The sequence below is a fragment of the Lutra lutra genome, chromosome 13 (genome assembly GCF_902655055.1).
Source record: "Lutra lutra chromosome 13, mLutLut1.2, whole genome shotgun sequence".
Classification (NCBI taxonomy): domain Eukaryota; kingdom Metazoa; phylum Chordata; class Mammalia; order Carnivora; family Mustelidae; genus Lutra; species Lutra lutra.
The window spans coordinates 59,096,725-59,118,105 of NC_062290.1; the positions used below are offsets into that span (position 1 = coordinate 59,096,725).

Below are 21,381 nucleotides of genomic sequence, written 5' to 3' on the forward strand. Positions count from 1 at the left end.
TAACTAAGAGATGTACAGATCCCAGAGCTGATTTTAAACATCACCTGAAAAAGTGTTTGTATGCTTTATAGCACTTGTCTTGATGAAGTTATCACAAGAGACATCTTATACTTGTATTTTTCAGAAGGGCTAATATTCTTAATAATTTTACCTACTGCTTGTCTTCATTCTTTTTTTTTTTTTTCAAGTTCAGCCAATCCCCTACTTGGAAGCCAGGCTCTGTGCAAGGGTTCTAGAAGACACAGAAATTAATTAGACATGTTCACACTAGTCAATCTGATAGAGGAGATACAATTCAAGAAAAAATTATAACATAAGGAAGAACTAATTATTAGAATTATACCAATGAAGTAAGATAGCAGTTGGGAGAAGTGGGGGAATTATTTCTGGATCAGAGAAAGGGAGAAACTACATGGATTCATGGAATTTAAGCTTGCCTTTGTTAAGATAACCTTTGAAGGATTTTTACTGATACAGAGCAAGGACATTACCATTGGAAGGGACAGTGTGAGTAGTGGCATAGAGGCAGGAAAGTCTGGGCTGTATTTAGGGAATTGTACATAAGTCAGTTTCATTAAAGGTAAATAGTGGAAAAGAAAGATGAAAGAATAGTTAGGGTTCAAATGAGAGCATCTTGAATGTGCGGCTGATATCTGGACTTCATTCTGTAATCCATGGGGAGCCACTGCAGGTTTTGACCTGCTCAGGAAGAAGACTTGATCAGTGTTCTGCTTTAAGGTGACAGTGGATAGTTTATTAAAGTCAGAAGCAGATAACAGGATATTGAATCCAGAAGGAAAGTAAAAGGAATCTGAGATGATAGTAGCAGGATTAGAAAGGAAGTAATAGCTTCAAGAGATCCTCAGAAAGAATATATAGGATCTGGCAGGTAATCAGATGGGGAACTGAAGGTGATTCTTCGATTTCCTGAACAAGTTAGAATAGTAAGACAGAAGAACAGATATGTTAAAATCAGGAAAGTAAGAAATATCATTTTGGAACATGATTATCTTGATAATCATATTCTAATTGTCAATCATTGTCTTTATGTTATGTGATTCATAATATAAATATATATAAATATAATATATAATATAAATATAAATATTATAAATATATATTATAAATATTATAAATATAAATATAAAAAACAATATAAATCACATAACAAAAAATCACATAAAGACAATCTTTATATAAAGACAATGATTGTCTTTATGTTATGTGATTCATTTCCTAAGAGGAAATGTCTAACAGTATGGATTTGGGACTATAGATGGTTTTAGGAGCCTGGTATAGAGATGCAGAGAGAGGATTTGATATCATGATTCAAGAAAAGCACACACAGACATTAGAGAGGAGAATAATGCTTTGGGGAATAGCCCATGTTCAAGGCACTGTAGAAAATGCTTGATATACTTAATATAGTCTTTGCAACTAAGGTGAAGCAATTATCTTCATGTGAGAGATGAAAGACTAAAGTTCAGAGTGATTACCTCATTACCCCAAGGTCACATAATTAATAAGTGTTGGCTCCAGGGTTTAAATTTAGGTCAGCCTAACGGCTACAACACATTGCAAAGCAATCAAAGAAGTAGGGGAAGAAAAATGAGGGAAATGAATTGTCATGAGAATAAAGAAAGAAAAGCCCAAGTATCTTAATGAACTATGTGGTGGCCATGGGATAGAAAAGACTGGTAAGGAAGCAAATGTCTTCAGATAGTTCTTAGTAACTCCAGCTTTTGTTGGGAATCGGTTCCAAGGCCACATAGACGCCGGGCTTAGGTACATCAGGAAAGGCTATGAAGGGACCTTGAACTGTGTTTGGCCTAGCTGGAAGTTGAGTTTCATCTACAATTACACATTTTAACTTACTAAAACACTTATCCCACAAGTATCCAGGTGATTTTCCAACCTTCTTTTGAGCAGGTGAAACTGCTTTTTTTAACTTAAAATAAAGGAAAATACCAGATAAATGTAGAGTTATTCAAGTTGAGAGAAAGGAAATACCCTCTACTTCCTCCTTGCTCCTCTCTACCCTTAACTGTATTTCAGGCCCAGAGGAACCTGCCTGCTTTACATAACACCATTTGAAAACCCCTGCTATACTTTCTCTTTTTCATGAATGAGAAAGGGAAGTGATTATTATTATAGATAAGAAAATCTAGAAAAGTGAAGGTAAAAGTCATTTGCTTTAGGTGCAAATAATTTAGGAATCTAACTCTGAATAGAACAGAGGTTTCCAAACTCCCCATTAGTCAGTGTTCTTTCTGGCCCTTGACTCCAGTTATAAAACAAATTTTATTTGTTTAAAAAGGAACATAACATTTGCTTTCTAAGATTGCATTCAACAGACATTTGTTAACTACCTATATGTGCAAAACAGTTAAGACTAAGTAAACATTAACTTACTTATATAGACTAAAAGAAAAGGAAAATATCCAAAAACATATTTTACTACTTAATAAGGAGTTTACGTTGTGAGACTGCAAAATTACAAGCACCAGGAGGAGATTATTTGGTCAGACCCAATTTTAAGCTCTAGGCAGACAAGAGAGGGTTTTTGTAGCACAAAACTGCTTTATAAAACCTGCCTTCTAGATGAAGCAGATAACTCCTGAGGAAGACCTGGAGTTTGAAAATAGAAGCAGCAGCTAAGAAACTGTAGTATTTTGTAGGTTTCTTTCTACCCATTTTGTATTTGAAGTTTATATTAATCTTTAGTTCTTTTAAACCACCTGAAACCAAATCCAAGTTAATTGAAAGGTTATTCAAGGTCTATGAATCACTTTTGGAAGAAGCAGGTTGAAAATCAAGGTACTGAGACTCACTTCACTTTCCCTATCTAGAGAAAACAGAGGAGAAAAAAAAGAAAGAAAGAAAATCCACAACAAAGGAATGTAGCAAGTTCCCAAAGCCAAGAAGCTGTTAGAAATAGAAAACAGAAGGAAATTTTGTCATCTAAATGGTCTCATAGACAAATACATGTTTCAATATCCTCCTACCCCTCCCAGAATATTAAAGAAGATCCTTGTTTCCCTTAAGTGTTTTCCTGTCAGAAAGTAGTTGTGATTGAAATAAAGAGATGAAGTGGGGACTGTAACTGAGAAGAAAGGGAGAATGTGGAGTCCTGGTGGGTTTTGGACTGTGCTTCTTGAAAGCATTTGGGTAAACTTCCTTTTTAATTGTGTATGTGCTTCTATTGCTTAAAAAAATTTTTTTTGTTTTTTTTTAAAATATTTTATTTATTTATTTATTTGACAGGTAGAGATCACAAGTAGGCAGAGAAGCAGGCAGAGAGAGAGAGAGGGAAGCAGGCTCCCCACTGAGCAGAGAACCCGACATGGGACTCGATCCCAGGACCCCAAGATCATGACCCGAGCCGAAGGCAGCAGCTTAACCCACTGAGCCACCCAGGCGCCCTAAAAGAATTTTTTTTGTTAGCTTTGCTGAGATTCATGTGATATGAATTGGGATGGGGGAACCTGATTTCTGGAGTAACTAGGGATTTGTGGGTTGGATATAATAGCTAACTCTGGGAAACCTTAATGGAATAGTCTGAAAGCTTTCATGATTTTGTATGACAGTCTGGGGGAAATATAGGTCTTAGTTTTAGTCAGGGGATGATGAGCACATCTACTTCTGTGTGAGAGTCCTATCCTCAAATTCTGACATGCGGAAGTTTGTTCCTTTGTTGATGAAAAACTGTATTTGCTGAAAGACAGATTTGTTCACTAAGAGCCAATTATGAATTGTATGCATGCAGTCTATGATAATATAGTACTGAGAGTCATCAGCTATGCTGTTATCACAAATATGCCACTGCCAGACTTCATTGTGTTTATTATAGTTTATGTAGTTTTCAGACAGAGCTAAATATAAACTTAAAGACTTTCTCCAACCTTTATATTTAATAAATTTACTAATTTTTTATGTATAATAACTGGGCGGGGGGATGCAGGATGCTGGCACCACAGAATCACAGTTAGGGCTTGGAGGAACTTGAAGTTGGTTTGAACTATTTTGCCAGTTGGAAGACTGGAAACCGGTAGATCAATACTCCATCCCCAACCCCAAGTTTCAGTAAGGTTGTCTTTATGTTATGTGATTCAGTTCAAGGACTAGGCAGCTTAAAGATAATCAGCTGAAGGTGGGACCTGTTATTTCTACCTTTCATTCTCATATCTAAATGAAAGAGTTTTAGATTCTATAACCGTGTCTTTTTTTTTTTTTTAAGAGAGAGAGAGAGAGAGAGGGAGAACATGAGCACACATGTGAGAGTGGTGGGAAGCGGGGAGCAGAGGAAGAGGGAGAGAGAAGGTTAAGCAGGCTCTGATCTCAGCTCAGGCCCTGACACAGACTCAAACCCACAACCCCGAGATCATGACCTGAGCTGAAATCGAGAGTTGGATGCCTAACTGACCAAGCCACCCAGGTGCCCCAGATCCTATAACCATGTATTAGAGATGCTGGTGCTATTCCTTGATTTCTCTTCAATGCCTTTTCTTATATCTCTAGTGTTTTCCAACCTTCTTTAAAATGTAATGAGTCTCGCCCCCAAATATTTAGTAATTACAAAGGGAAAAATAGTAAGTTTACAGTGGAGAATTCTGGCTGACACCATCTTAAACAATCTAGGTTCAATATCACCAGAAATACACATGACAGTACATATCCCCTGAAAGGATGCACTGAGAAGGGCACATCAGACAAACCCAAGTTGAGGCACACTCTACAAGACAATTGGTCAGTACCTTTCAAAAGTGTCAAGATCATGAAAAACAAGTAAAGAATCAGGATAATTCACAAGTTGAAGAATACATACAGCTAAATGCAATGTAGGATCCTGGATTGGGTCCTGGAGCCAAAAAAAAAAAAAAAAAAAAAAAGGACTTTAGTGGAAAGAATTGGTAAAAAATAATTTCTGTACTTCAGTTTATGTATTTTTTAAAGATTTCATATATTTATTTGTCAGAGAAAGAGAGAGAGCACAAGCAGGGGGAGAGGCAGGCAGAGGGAGAAGCAGGCTCCCTGCTGAGCAAGGAGCCCAATGCAGGACTCAATCCCAGGACCTTGAGATCATGACCTGAGCCAAACGCGGACGCTTAACCAACTGAGCCACCCAGGTGTCGCTTCAGTTTATATTATTATATGAAGGTTAAGATTCTTAGTGTATAATTGTTCTAATATGGTATATAAAATATTAATATAAAAATACATTGTGTGAAGAGTATATGGAAATTCTCTATACTATTTTTGCAGCTCTTCTGAAGTTTGAAATAATCTCAAAGTAAAATGTTTTTCTTTTAAATGTGGTGGCCCAAACTGGCCTCTTCTTTCAATAAGGGTTATTAAAAAATTACTCTCCTGGGGAGCCTGGGTGGCTCAGTGGGTTAAAGCCTCTGCCTTCAGCTCAGGTCATGATTCCAGGGTCCTGGGATTGGGCCCAGCATCCCTGGGATCAGGCTCTCTGCTCAGAGAGGAGCCTGCTTCCCTTCCTCTCTCTCTGCCTGCCTTTCTGCCTGCCTCTCTGCCTACTTGTGATCCCTGTCAAATAAATAAATTAAATCTTTTTAAAAAAATTAAAAATTACTCTCCTGAATAAGAGAGGAAGGGTATTTCATATGATTGGTATATTTTCTTCTTTAGTTCTTTTGGTATTTAATTTAACTTTAATTTTTTAGTTCTTTTATTATTATGTGTTGAAGAGATGTAAAGTTTATAATAAATGTGTAAGTTTAAACAGTAACAATAACAGGAACACAAGAGTAGCTTGAAGCTCTCAGTGCGCCTTTTCCATCCCTCCCCACCCTCTCTTAATTTTTATCTTGAATTTTGTACTTTTCATTCTCTTGCTTCTCTTTATAGGTTTACCTTGAAAATATGTTTCCCTAATGATACAGTTTTGCACAATTTTTAACTTTATGTAAGTGAACTATCATATGCATTCTTTTACAATTTCCCCCCTAAATATTATATTCCTGAGATTTAATCATGTTAATGTGCTTACCTGTAGTTCATTCATTTTCACTGCTATGTAGCTTTCCATTATATGGACATACCACAGGTTACTTCTCTATTCTATCATTAATAACTATTTGGTTGGTTTCCAGTTTTGCTGTTAGGAAGAATGCTACCATACACATCCTTGTATATGACATATTATGAGAGTCTCTCTAGGGTGTATACATAAAATGGACTGGCTAGATTGTAGGGTAAATGCCCCATCAACTCTAAAAGTTAAATTGTTTCCCAAACTATTTCTTCAGTTTTTAAGACCATCAACAGTATGTAAGTGTTCCACTGGTTCTACTTTTTCCTCTGGCACAGTATTATTAGACTTAAAACTTTTTACCAATTTAGCAGGCATGTATATTAAAATTTTTAAATGTTGCCATTTATTGATTATCTACTTTGAATCAAGCACTGTGGCAGACATTTTCATACCTTATTTAACTTAATCCTTTCATAACTCTTCTTCTCAGTCCTGTAATAGAAACTAATGCTGTACTTGGTTTATAATACATAATTACCCCCAACTCTCCATCTCTCTGACAGATTTATTCTTTCATGGGCCTTTCAACATCCTGTATCTCCCTAATTAATTTCCTCTTCCTTTTTTTAAAATCTCAGTCTAGAAGAAATTTGAGGGAAGGCTCTGTGATTTCTAAGTAGTTAATAACTTGCCTCAGCTCAAACTATCATTAATTAGTAGCAGACCGAAATTAAACCTGGTTCTGTAGCTCCTAATCTTTTTCTTTTCTCTTGTCTTTTTTTTCTCTCTCTTCCCTTTTTCCTCCCAAATTCCATTTCTTCCTCCCTTCCCTGACATTCTTCCCCTCTGAAGTTTTTTTGTTTTGTTTTGTTTTTCTTTTCCTCCTCTGAGTTAAACAGCTTAAATATACTTTCCACTTGGCTGCTGTGTAATGTGATGTGCGTGCAGAGAATGTCACCAGATTGGGTGAGTTCCTGATTCTAGCTAAACAGTCGTAACTCGGGCCCCTGGCTAGCCAGTAAGTGCCTTATAACCATTTGACATTTCTAGCTATGCTCCTTGTGTGGATTTGGCCAGACTACTCTCTCAGAGCTGCTGATGGCCCTGCAGGGGATGGAGAGAAGCCAGAACTTCAGGACATCCCACACTTGGCTCTTCTTTCTTGGCAGCTGTAGAAACCCCAAGCCTACTGTGAAGATGTAGGCAACTTACAGAAAGACTGGATGCCTAGAGAATGGTTATATTAGAACTGCTAATATTAGACAGGAAAACACAGATTCTATTGACAGAGAAATAGATAGTAGGTTGGGATACAAACCTAGTAGCCAACAAATACAAATAATCTTGTTTGGCCTGCACAGTATTTAATTTTCTTTCTTTTTCATTTGGACACTTTTATAGGAAGCATGCACTCTCCAGTTTGTCACAATACCCAGCATTTCATTTCCTATTGTTTTACATCTAATTGCTGATAACTTCCTGGCCCCTATTTGAGTTATTTGCCGCAACTCTGCCTAGATTACTGAAATCTAAATTTTATCTTTAATGAGGTCACTTGGTCCTTACACAGAGCAGAACTGAAAGATAAATTGTTATTCCAAATCACAATTTTCCAGCTAGCTGTGTGTGGGTTGTTTTTGTGTTTTTTTCTTTTGTTTTGTTTTGTTTCTCCTGATCTTGGCTGGAAATATCCTTTTATTTAGACTTTTACATTTCCCTAAATTTATTAATTTTCCCCCATCTAATCCTGTTTGGGATGATTAAGATGAAAATACCTATAAAGTTTTCTAGTCTTGGCTTATCCACACTTAGTGACTTGTGAGACCTGTAAGAAATAGATTTAATAGTATATATGTATACTATTTCCATATATACTCTTTTCTAGAGAATTTCCATATACTCTTCACACACTGTACTTTTGTGTTAATATCTTATATACCATATTAGAACAATTATACACAAATTTAATTAAAGATTAAAATAAATGTACTTTATTGGCCTTTTCTCAGTGTGGTTAAGGATCAAGAGAAAGAAGAGTTTTTCTGTATAGCAAACTCATGGGGTTTCATAAAGTATAATTTTCAACTGGTTAAAAAACATTACTCATAAATACAATGAGCAGGTGTCGAATATTTTATGTAACTCATTAATTAATGATGTAATCAGAAACAAATTAAGACCAGTTCAAATGAAAATGTAGGAGCTAAGTATTTACAGGAAATATAATAAAGAAAAGTTAAGATTTCTGAATTATACATAAAACTAACTGAAGTACTAAAGTGCACAAGTCATAACCTTTGGAGTTACCTTTTTCATCAAACAAAAAATATTTGTATCTCTATGGGATAGAAATCTACACGTTAAGCTCTGCCTACAGAGTTATAGAATAGTCCCATCAATAGAAAATTTAAAATGTCAATCAAGAACTGCACTAAGAGGGATGCCTGGGTGGCTCAGTTGTTTGAGCAACTGCCTTTGGCTTGAGTCATGATCCCAGAGTCCTGGGATTGAGTCCCGCATCGGGCTCCCGGCTTGGTAGGGAGCCTGCTTCCCTCTCTGGTCCTTTCCCCTCTCATGCTGTTTCTCACTCTCTCTCTCTCAAATAAGTAAAATCTTAAAAAAAAAAAAAACTGTACTAAGAGACACCCAATAATTCTTTTGCCTGTTTCCAATGCTCTGTTACAGATAATTTTCCTGACAAAATGTAGTCATCAGTCTAGACTTAATTGCCGGAAAGTGGAATCTGTTTGCCAAGCTTTGAAAATATAGCTTTATGATGAGGATATATGAAATGAATTATAAAATTTAGCATATGTATCTTAGAGGTAGATTATTTTGGATTTCAGAGAACAAGTTCCAAATTTCTTAAGCACATGTTTAAGTGAAATGGTATTGGCATGAGAAATTCTTATACTGAATCTTTATTTCCTTTACAGAAATTCCATGGAATTATAGTTGGTACTATTCTGCAATGTCTCTAGTTGAAAGCCAAAGTGAAGACAGACAAAGTGAAGGTAGTTGAACTTAGTAAATATTTAAGTCTCTGTGTCATTATTACTGCATGCATGAGTACATGTGCTAATATACATATGACAGACAAAACTGACTGGCCAGTCTATCAATCAGACCACACCAATCTACCAAACAACTGACCAGGAAAGGAAATATACTTTGCAGAAGTAAGTACTTTGTCCTTCTAAGTACAAGCTCCTCTGTTTGGTTATCTAAGAATTCTGATGTGAGTAGTTCCAGTCTCTTTTGTATTTTTATCTATTTTTATTTTATATTGTACTTTTATTTGGAAATTCACCAGAAAGGTCTGTGTTCCTTTTCCTCTCCTCCTCCTTCACAACTGCCTCCTGCTAAAAAGAAGTGGTCAGTGTGAAAAGTTGCTGAAACAGATAAGGTCCTCCTTTGCAGACTCTTTGTGAATGGAGCAAATAGATCTGGCTATGATATTAGGATTTCCATACCATTTCCATGCTTTCCTGTGGTGCATCCAAGTACTAAAGGGAGCTGGAGTAATCACACCTAAGCCTGACATGAGAAAAAATTTTTTTCTGACATAAAATTTTCAAAAAGGAAGCCAGAATATAGTTCTATATTTAGAACTGACTGACATGAAAAGGTTTTTTTTCTGACATAAAGTTTTGAAAGAGCAAGCCAGAATGTAGTTCTATATTTAGCTTCCTTCTGAGGAATGAAGAAGGTGCAGAGAATGAAATTAGGTTACTGATTTCAGGTCACACTAAACGTTCTTTACTTTCTGTCATTGTGCAGTTGTCTGATTCCTGGAGGGAATTTATTTCAAGAGCACATAGTTCCATAAAGAAGAATTCCATCCCAAGGGCACAGGCTTTAGTTCCAGAAAGAGGAAGTCAGGGATGTCCCAACTGAGGGAAAAACCAGGGAGTCCTTTCCTACTCTCAGAACTGCTAGAGGAAAGAAGGCTAGGAAAACAAGTTAACTGATCAATTTCTCCTACATCTTCTTATGAACAGAAAATATGGGAGAGAATACTTGAGGGAACAGTAAATTCAGGCAAAAGAACAAGTGGCAGTCATCAATAAAGACTGATTTACTGACTCAACAAATATTTATTGATCATCAAACGAATGCCAGCCACTCTGGTACATGCCGGCAATACAATGGCAACAAAACTAGATAGAATCCCTGCTCTTATGGAAATTATGGTTTAGTGATGGACAGCCGTTAATTAAGTAATAACACATCAAATAATAGCACAGAGAAATAACAAATTATATCTATAATAAGTGCTGTGAAGTAAAGATCATATGGGGGTATAGTGGTTAAGAGCATGGATTCTGGAGCCATACTGTTTAGGCTTCAATCCTAGCTCTGCCACATACTATGTTATCTTGGGCAAATCTCTTCATTTCTCTATGCTACAGTTTTTCATCTATGAAATTAGGCTAATAACAGTGCTATCTCGTAAGTGTGTTGTGAGGATTGAATGAAGTAATATTTGTAAAGCACTTAGGACAGTTATCTGGTATATGGTAAACACTAGGTAAATATGTAAAAAAAAATAATCTAATCTATAGGAGCTTTGATGCTTTTGTTGTTGTTCAGAAAGATAATTAAGAACTTGAACATTTATAAATGGGGTTATTTCAAAAGTCCAAAGTTTTACCAGTGAAAAATAATTGAAACCACTTTTCCTGGCCTAAACCCCTTTAAGTAGGCAAATCCTACCTACTACATTAGAGTTATTGCTGGTGCTGTTTTGAGTGATGAGCGATTAATATTGATCCCTCCAAGATGTTGGCCTTTTAGCTTGAGTCAACAAAATAACAGTGGCAAACTCAGTAATTTGGCTTCTGTCCTTTTCTAGGCTATCAACCTATTCTGGTTGGAAAACTTACAGTACATAGAGTGAATATTGATTGGTTCTAGTGTCTTGCTTATCTACCTTCTCCTTTCTATTTTTTACCCCTTTCTTAGTTCAGCCTGTCATCATTTTGAAAGTTGACTATTAAACAGTAATCTTTTATTTTATTTTTTTAAAATATTTTATTTATTTATTTGACAGACAGAGATCACAAGTAGGCAGAAAGGCAGGCAGAGAGAGAGGAGGAAGCAGGCTCTCCACTGAGCAGAGAGCCCGATGCGGGGCTTGATCCCAGGACCCTGGGATCATGACCTGAGCCGAAGGCAGAGGCTTAACCCACTGAGCCACCCAGGCGCCCCTAAACAGTAATCTTTTAAATCATTGTTATGTCTGCAGTCTCTTCCTCTGTAAATCCGTCATCTTAATCTTCTGAAATTCCAATTTTATCATGTTTTTCCCTGCTCAAAGTCTTTCTGGGATTCCTTGTCAGCTACTAATAATTTTAAGGTCATCAGCCTAACATTAAAGCCCTGACTTTATAGGCTTGTTTCCTGCCTCCTTCAGACTCTTCTTACTTCTGTACTATCATACAACTTGTCCGGTCTCAGTGCCAAACTTTTCATTAGGTTCTTCTTCCTGCCCACGTACCTGTCTCCTATATTTATATTGAACCTATATTCATCTTTTAGATTTAGTGAAAGTTTATCTCCATGAAGCCTTCTCTGGCAATTCCAGCCACCAACCTCCCCCTGCCCCCTCCCCTGCATTGTCTTTCCATCTTGATTACTTACAGTGCTTAGCTTCTGCAGTTTTTAAAAATAATAGCCTTATTGAGATATAACTTACATGCCATTGAATTACCCTTTTAAAGCATAGAATTTAGTGATTTTTAAAAAAAATATTTTATTTATTTGACAGAGAGATCATAAGTAGGCAGAGAGGCAGACAGAGTGAGAGGGGGAAGCAGGCTCCCTGCTGGGCAGAGAGCCCGATGCGGGGCTCGATCCCAGGACCCTGAGATCATGACCTGAGCCGAACGCAGAGGCTTTAACCCACTGAGCCACCCAAGTGCCCCCAATTTAGTGATTTTTAAAATATATTAATGGAATTGTACCACCGTGACCATAATTTAATTTTAGAACATTTTCATCACCCCCAAAGAAACCCCATACCCATTAGCAGTCACTCCCAATTCCTGCCTTCCCCAGCCTCTAGCAACCACTTTCTATCTCTTTTGATTTGCCTATACTGGACATGGCATAAATAAAATCAAAATTTTATTTTGATAAAAAAATTTATTTTTATTTTTTGGCCTTTTGTGACTGGCTTCTTTCACTTACTATTTTCAAGGTTCATGTTGTAGTATGTATCAGTACTCCATTCCTTTATAAGGCTGAATACCATTCCAGTGTATGTATATACCACAATTTATCCATTCACCAGTTGATAGACATTTGGGTTGTTTTCACTCTGGAGCTATTATGAACAATACTGCTATAACCATTCATGTATAAGCTTTTGTGTGAACATATCATGTCAATTTTCTTGAATCTACAATTCATTTTAAGTCTTTCTTATATCCTATTTTGAATTCTTGCTTTACTGTTTTGGTTATATCTTGTATGATTCTACTAAATTGTAATTGGCACAGTGCCTACAGAGTTTCCTCTGTTTTGGAAAGTATATATGTATACATTTATATGTAAATACCCTGAAAAGGAAGGGATGCAAAGGGTATATACCAGTCTGTTAATGGTGCTTTCCTTGGGAAAAGGAGAAAGAGGGGAAAGGAAACTTAACTTTTTTTCCTTTATATTTCTGATTTTAGAACTTTTACATTTAAAATATATTTATGTGTTACTTTGGGTTGTTTGAAAAATCATTAAAGAAAAAGTGTAGGGGCTCATGGGTGGCTTGGTGGGTGGAGCCTCTGCCTTCGGCTTGGGTCATGATCTCAGGGTCCTGGGATTGGGCCCCGCATTGGGCTCTCTGCTTGGTGGGGAGCCTGCTTCCCCCTCTCTCTCTGCCTGCCTCTCTGCCTACTTGTGATCTCCCTCTCTCTGTGTCAAATAAATAAAAAAGAGAGAAAGTGTAATCACAAAAGGAGGGAAGTTGGAGAAACTAAAAGGAAAGGACAGAAAAAGAAAAAAAAAAGGAAAAATAGAAAGGAGAAGGGGCATAGATATTGTGGCATTTGGAGCAGAAAATTAATCAGAGCTTTAATAATAGAATCCTACACAATACCACATTTAAACACAAAAAATAGACATGTATATTGTATAACTGTGTGAACATACTACAAACCTTTGAATTGTACATTTTATTTTAAATAGGTGACTTGTGGGGTGCCTGGGTGGCTCAGTGGGTTAAAGCCTCTGCCTTCAACTATCATGATCCCAGAGTCCTGGGATCAAGCCCCGTATCGGGCTCTCTGCTCAGTGGGGAGCCTGCTTCCCCCTCTCTCTGTCTCTGCCTGCCTCTCTGCCTACTTGTGATCTCTGTCTGTCAAATAAAGAAATAAAATCTTAAGGTAAAATAAAAAAATAATAAATAGGTAAATTATATGGTATGTATATCTCAATAAAGTTATTTAGAATAGAAAAGACATCTATAGTTTTTAGAGTTAGTTTCTAGAATTATGTTTCTTTAGAAAATGTAAGTTAACAGTTGAACTAATTCATAGGAAATTTTCCTGACCCCAGTAACAGGAGCAAGTTAGCAAGATAAATTAAATTTGCATCTCAATAAATAATAATTTTTTAGTATAAAAATGTCCCATATAAATATTTAGGACATACTTTGGTTTTGTATTTTTATTTGCTAAACCTGGCAGTCATAAAGAGAATTAAGTTTTGAATCTCTTAGAGTGAAATTGCTTCTTTAGTATCACCAGGATTTTACTATTAGATCCAGCTTTGTGTGAATGGCATTTTGTTTCTAAGTGATGGACTTGATTATAAGTTTCCCAACCTCTCATCTCCTATCCCAAGGAACTTTTTATGACTGGGAAACCCTGAATGTGATATCTAGCAGTTTAATCAAACATGATCAATTTTACTTTTACCACATTGATAAAAAATCATTGGCTCTACTTTCCAAATGATGTCAGAATGGCAAAGCACCACTCCCAATTTCCATCTATGTGGAGTGATATGAAGGATATTCCTTTCAGCTTCTCCCTTGAGAGGGAAGAAACCCAAGGTTTCCAACAGGAATAGTGGATAGGACCTTTAGTTTTGTTTTTTGGGTTTGGGTTTGGGTTTTTGTTTGTTTCTTTTTTTTAAGATTTATTTATTTATTTTAGAGATTGAGAGAGGATAAGTCGGGGGAAGGGGCAGAGGGAAAGGGAGAGAATTTTAAGCAGACTCCCTGATGATCACAGAGTCCAGCATGGGGCTTGATGTCATGACCCTGAGATCATGACCTGAGTTGAAATCAAGAGTCGCATGCCTAACCAACTGAGCCACCCGGGAGCCCCCCCCCCCCCCACCTTTAGTTTTGATCAAGTCTTGAACTGTGCCAACTGACAGATCTTCTATGGTACCCTACTACTAAATTAGGATTTGGTGGGTGCTTTGTTTTGTTTTTATTAGCTTTTATTACTATTTTGATTTTCTATTTGTTTTAGTACTATTTTATTTTCTTTTATTACTATTTTGATTGTCCTTTGAGTAATTCTACTCTTATTTCCACTCAACTTGGACAGGAGAGTTAGTGAAGCTATGGGGAGCATGGACAGAGGCAGAGATAACAGAAGAGCTACAGTAGCTCAAGAACTGGACTTTTCATAACATTCAAGACTTTAGTGAGCTTCCTCTCCAGATTCTTTTTTTTTAATTGAAAATAAATTTGATTTTATTTTTAAACTTTCAAAAAATTACAAGTACAGCATAATGACTATCCATAATCTCCTTACCCAGATTTCTTTCTTTTTTTTTTTTTAAAGATTTTATTTATTTATTTGACAGACAGAGATCACAAGTAGGCAGAGAGGCAGGCAGAGAGAAAGGGGGAAGCAGGCTCCCTTGCCGAGCAGAGAGCCTGATGCGGCGCTCGATCCCAGGACCCTGAGATCATGACCTGGGCCGAAGGCAGAGGCTTAACCCACTGAGCCACCCAGGCGCCCCCCTCACCCAGATTTCTAATTGCTAATATCTTAACACATTTGCTTCATCTGTATATATGTAAATATAATAAATATATAAATTAAATAAATATAATAAATATATTTATATATAACATATCTCTTACATATATAATAATTAGTTGTTTTCTGAGCCTTTTTTAAAAGATTTTATTTATTTGAGAGAGAAAGAGCATGAGACGGGAGGGTGTGGGAAGGGGAGAGGGAGAAGCAGACTCCCCGCTGATCAGGAAGCCTGATGTGGGGCTGGATCTCAGCACTCTGGGATCATGACCAGAGCCAAAGGCAGCTGCTTAACTGTCTGAGCCACCCATGCACTCCATTTTTTGAGACTTTTGAGAACAAGTTGCATCCATGATATCTCATCACCACTAAATACTTGAATATATATTTCTCCTCATCCAGAACATTTTGATACTTTGGCTACCATGTAACACTCTAAGTCAGGAAAGCAGCATTAATACAAAACTATCATTTGGTTAATAGACTCTTATACCGACCATGTCCCCTCCTTTTAAATTTCACTAACTTCCCTAACAATGTCTCTTCTTCCTTTCTGGCACACTATCCCTTCCAGTAACACATGCTCCTATTATCTCTTCAGCCTCCTCCAGTGTGAAACGTCTCTGTTTCTCCCTGCCTTTCATGTTCTAAACATTTTTACCTCTTTTATTTATTTATTTATTTATTTATTTATTTTATTTTATTTTATTTCTTTTTTTTTTAAGATTTTATTTATTTATTTGACATATAGAGATCACAAGTAGACAGAGAGGCAGGCAGAGAGAGAGAGGAGGAAGCAGGCTCCCCGCCGAGCAGAGAGCCCGATGTGGGGCTCGATCCCAGGACCCTGGGATCATGACCTGAGCCGAAGGCAGAGGCTTTAACCCACTGAGCCACCCAGGTGCCCCTATTTTCTTTCTTTTTAATTTGAGTATAGTTGACACATAATATTGCTTAGCTTCAGGTACACAACATAGTGATGGGACAAGTTTATGCATTATGCTATGTTTACCACACGTGTAGGCTTGCATCTATCCTGATACATCAATACATCGCTATTAAAATATTATTGGCTATATTCCTGGTGCTGTGCCTTTTATTCCCATGACTTATTCAGGAAATATAAGCTTCCTGTTATGGAATGAATACGTCTCCAGGTTCTTTTTTTTTTTTTTTCCCTCTTTTTTTTTTTAATCTTTTCATTCTCTCTCTTTTTTTTAATCTTTATTTTTTTATTTTTTATTTTTTTATAAACATAAAATGTATTTTTATCCCCAGAGGTACAGGTCTGTGAATCGCCAAGTTTACACACTTCACAGCACTCACCATAGCACATACCTGTCCCAATGTCCACAACCCCACCCCCTTCTCCTGACCCCTCTCCCCGCAGCAACTCTGTTTGTCTTGTGAGATTAAGAGTCACTTATGGTTTGTCTCCCTCCCAATCCCATCTTGTTTCATTTATTCTTCTCCTACACCCCAACCCCCCACATTGCATCTCCACTTCCTCATATCAGGGAGATCATATGATAGTTGTCTTTCTCTGATTGACTTATTTCACTAAGCATGATACCCTCTAGTTCCATTCACATCGTCGCAAATGGCAAGATTTCATTTCTTTTGATGGCTGCGTAGTATTCCATTGTATATATATACATACCACATCTTCCTTATCCATTCATCTGTTGATGGACATCTAGGTTCTTTCCATAGTTTGGCTATTGTGAACATTGCTGCTATAAACATTCGGGTGCACGTGCCCCTTCGGATTACTACATTTGTATCTTTACGGTAAATACCCAGTAGTGCAATTGCTGGGTCATAGGGTAGTTCTATTTTCAACATTTTGAGGAACCTCCATGCTGTTTTCCAGAGTGGTTGCACCAGCTTGCATTCCCACCAACAGTGTAGGAGGGTTCCCCTTTCTCCGCATCCTCGCCAGCATCTGTCATTTCCTGACTTGTTAATTTTAGCCATTCTGACTGGTGTGAGGTGATATCTCATTGTGGTTTTGATTTGTATTTCCCTGATACTGAGTGATGTAGAGCACTTTTTCATGTGTCTGTTGGCCATCTGGATGTCTTCTTTGCAGAAATGTCTGTTCATGTCTTCAGAATCCATTTCTTGGTTGGATTATTTGTTCTTTGGGTGTTGAGTTTGCTAAGTTCTTTATAGATTTTGGACACTAGCCCTTTATCTGATATGTCGGTTGCAAATACCTTCTCCCATTCTGTCAGTTGTCTTTTGGTTTTGTTAACTGTTTCCTTTGCTGTGCAAAAACTTTTGATCTTGAAGTCCCAATAGTTCATTTTTGCTCTTGCTTCCCTTGCCTTTGGCAATGTTCCTAGGAAGACGTTGCTGCAGCTGAGGTTGAAGAGGTTGCTGCCTGTGTTCTCCTCAAGGATTTTGATGGATTCCTTTCTCACATTGAGGTCCTTCATCCGTTTTGAGTCTATTTTCGTGTGTGGTGTAAGGAAATGGTCCAATTTCATTTTTCTGCATGTGGCTGTCCAATTTTCCCAACACCATTTATTGAGGAGGCTGTCTTTTTTCCATTGGACATTCTTTCCTGCTTTGTCGAAGATTAGTTGACCACAGAGTTGAGGGTCTATTTCTGGGCTCTCTATTCTGTTCCATTGATCTATGTGTTGTTTTTGTGCCAGTACCATGCTGTATTGATGATGACAGCTTTGTAATAGAGCTTGAAGACGGAATGTGATGCCACCAACTTTGGCTTTCTTTTTCAAAATTCCTTTGGATATTCAAGGTCTTTTCTGGTTCCATATAAATTTTAGGATTATTTGTTCCATTTCTTTGGGAAAAATGGGTGGGATTTTGATAGGGATTGCATTAAATGTGTAGATTGCTTTAGGTAGCATAGACATTTTCATAATATTTGTTCTTCCAATCCAGGAGCATGGAACATTTTTTTATTTCTTTGTGTCTTCCTCAATTTCTTTCATGAGTACTTTATAGTTTTCTGAGTATAGATTCTTAGTCTCTTTGGTTAGGTTTATTCCTATGTATCTTATAGTTTTGGATGCAATTGTAAATGGGATTGGCTCCTTAATTTCTCTTTCTTCTGTCTTGTTGTTGGTGTAGAGAAATGCAACTGATTTCTGTGCATTGATTTTATATCCTGACACTTTACTAAATTCCTGTACAAGTTCTAGAAGTTTTGGAGTGGAGTCTTTTGGGTTTTCCACATATAGTATCATATCATCTGTGAAGAGTGATAGTTTGATGACTTCTTTGCCGATTTGGATGCCTTTAATTTCTTTTTGTTGTCTGATTGCTGAGGCTAGGACTTTTAGTACTATGTTGAATAGCAGTAAATGGACATCCCTGCCGTGTTCCTGACCTTAGAGGAAAAGCTTTCAGTTTTTCTCCATTGAGAATGATATTTGCAGTGGGTTTTTCATAGATGGCTTTGATAATATTGAGGTATGTGCCATCTATCCCTACACTTTGAAGAGTTTTGATCAGGAAGGGATGCGTACTTTGTCAAATGCTTTTTCAGCATCCATTGAGAATATTATATGGTTCTTGTTCTTTCTTTTATTAATGTGTTGTATCACATTGATTGATTTGCAGATGTTGAACCAACCTTGCAGCCCTGGAATAAATCCCACTTGGTCGTGGTGAATAATCCTTTTAATGTACTGTTGAATCCTGTTGGCTAGTGTTTTGGTGAGAATTTTCGCATCTGTGTTCATTAAGGATATTAGTCTATAATTCTCTTTTTTGATGGGCTCCTTGTCTGGTTTTGGGATCAAGGTGATGCTGGCCTCATAAAATGAGTTTGGAAGTTTTCTTTCCATTTCTATTTTTTGGAACAGTTTCAGGAGAATAGGAATTAGTTCTTCTTTAAATGTTTGGTAGAATTCCCGTGGGAAGCATTCTGGCCCCGGGCTTTTGTTTGTTTGGAGATTTTTGATGACTGTTTCAATCTCCTTACTGGTTATGGGTCTGTTCAGGCTTTCCATTTCTTCCTGGTTCAGTTGTGGTAGTTTATATGTCCCTAGGAATACATCCATTTCTTCCAGATTGTCAAATTTGTTTGCATAGACTTGCTCATAATATGTTCTTATAGTTGTTTGTATTTCTTTGGTGTTAGTTGTGATCTCTCCTCTTTCATTCATGATTTTATTTATTTGGGTCCTTTCTCTTTTCTTTTTGATAAGTCTGGCCAGGGGTTTATCAATCTTATTAATTCTTTCAAAGGACCAGCTTCTAGTTTTGTTGATTTGTTCTATTGTTTTTTTGGTTTCTATTTCATTGATTTCTGCTCTGATCTTTATTATTTCTCTTCTCCTGCTGGGTTTAGGCTTTCTTTCTTGTTCTTTCTCCAGCTCCTTTAGGTGTAGTGTTAGGTTGTGTATTTGAGACCTTTCTTGCTTCTTGAGAAAGGCTTGTACCACTATATATTTTCCTCTCAGGACTGCCTTTGCTGTGTCCCACAGATTTTGAACTGTTGTGTCTTCATTATCATTTGTTCCCATGAATTTTTTCAAATCTTCTTTAATTTCCTGGTTGACCCATTCATTCTTTAGAAGGATGCTGTTTAGTCTCCATGTATTTGTGTTCTTTCCAAATTTCCTCTTGTGATTGAGTTCTAGCTTCAGAGCATTGTGGTCTGAAAATATGCAGGGAATGATCCCAATCTTTTGATACCAGTTGAGACCTGATTTATGACCCAGGATGTGATCTATTCTGGAGAATGTTCCATGTGCACTAGAGAAGAATGTGTATTCTGTTGCTTTGGGATGAAATGTTCTGAATATATCTGTGATGTCCATCTGGTCCAGTGTGTCATTTAAAGCCTTTATTTCCTTGTTGATCTTTTGCTTGGATGATCTGTCCATTTCAGTGAGGGGAGTGTTAAAGTCCCCTACTATTATTGTATTATTGTCGATGTGTTTCTTTGATTTTGTTATTAATTGGTTTATATAGTTGGCTGCTCCCACGTTAGGGGCATAGATATTTAAAATTGTTAGATCTTCTTGTTGGGCAGTTCCTTTGAGTATGATATAGGGTCCTTCCTCCTCTCTTATTATAGTCTTTGGCTTAAAATCTAATTGATCTGATATAGGATTGCCATCCCAGCTTTCTTCTGATGTCCATTAGCATGGTAAATTGTTTTCCACCCCCTCACTTTAAATCTGGAGGTGTCTTCGGGTCTAAAATGAGTTTCTTGTAGGCAACATATAGATGGGTTTTGTTTTTTTATCCATTCTGATACCCTGTGTCTTTTGATTGGGGCATTTAGCCCATTAACACTCAGGGTAACTATTGAGAGATATGAATTTAGTGCCATTGTATTGCCTGTAAGGTGACTGTTATTGTATATTGTCTCTGTTCCTTTCTAATCTACTACTTTTAGGGTCTCTCTTTGCTTAGAGGACCCCTTTCAATATTTCCTGTAGAGCTGGTTTGGTGTTTGCAAATTCTTTCAGTTTTTGTTTGTCCTGGAAGTTTTTATCTCTCCTTCTATTTTCAATGATAGCCTAGCTGGATATAGTATTCTTGGCTGCATGTTTTTCTCGTTTAGTGCTCTGAATATAGCAGGCCAGTTCTTTCTGGCCTGCCAGGTCTCTGTGGATAAGTCCGCTGCCAATCTAATATTTTTACCATTGTATGTTACAGACTTCTTTTCCTGGGCTGCTTTCAGGATTTTCTCTTTGTCGCTAAGACTTGTAAATTTTACTATTAGGTGATGGAGTGTGGACCTATTCTTGTTGATTTTGAGGGGGGTTCTCTGCACCTCCTGGATTTTGGTGCTTGTTCCCTTTGCTATATTAGGGAAATTCTCTACAATAATTCTCTCCAATATACCTTCTGCTCCCTCTCTCTTTCTTCTTCTTCTGGAATCCCAATTATTCTAATGTTGTTTCATCTCATGGTGTCACTTATTTCTCAAATTCTCCCCTCATGGTCCAGTAGCTGTTTGTCCCTCTTTTGCTCAGCTTCTTTATTCTCTGTCATTTGGTCTTCTATATCACTAATTCTTTCTTCTGCCTCATTTATCCTAGCAGTGAGAGCCTCCATTTTTTATTGCACCTCATTAATAGCTTTTTTTATTTCAACTTTGTTAGATTTTAGTTCTTTTATTTCTCCAGGAAGAGCTTTTATCTCTCCAGAGAGGGTTTCTCTAATATCTTCCATGCCTTTTTCGAGCCTGGCTAGAACCTTGAGAATCGTCATTCTGAACTCTATATCTGACATATTACCAATGTCTGTACTGATTAGGTCTCTAGCCTTCAGTACTTGCCTCTTGTTCTTTTTTTTGTGGTGAGTTTTTCCACCTTGTCATTTTGTCCAGATAAGAGTATATGGAGGAGCAAATAAAATACTGAAAGTGTGGCAAAGACCCCAGGAAAATGTGCT

The 21,381-nt window shown here is 37.1% G+C and overlaps 1 protein-coding gene across 4 annotated transcripts in view; it reads left to right on the forward strand.

Moving 5' to 3' along the window:
* LOC125082826 (phospholipid-transporting ATPase FetA-like) overlaps positions 1–21,381 on the forward strand; it is a 116,289-nt gene that overhangs the window by 22,388 nt on the left and 72,520 nt on the right. For all 4 annotated transcript variants that reach the window (XM_047698635.1, XM_047698636.1, XM_047698640.1 and 1 more), the window contains one exon: positions 8,932–9,009. In XM_047698635.1, the coding sequence (XP_047554591.1) occupies positions 8,932–9,009 (78 nt within the window). The remainder of the gene's footprint in view (positions 1–8,931; positions 9,010–21,381) is intronic.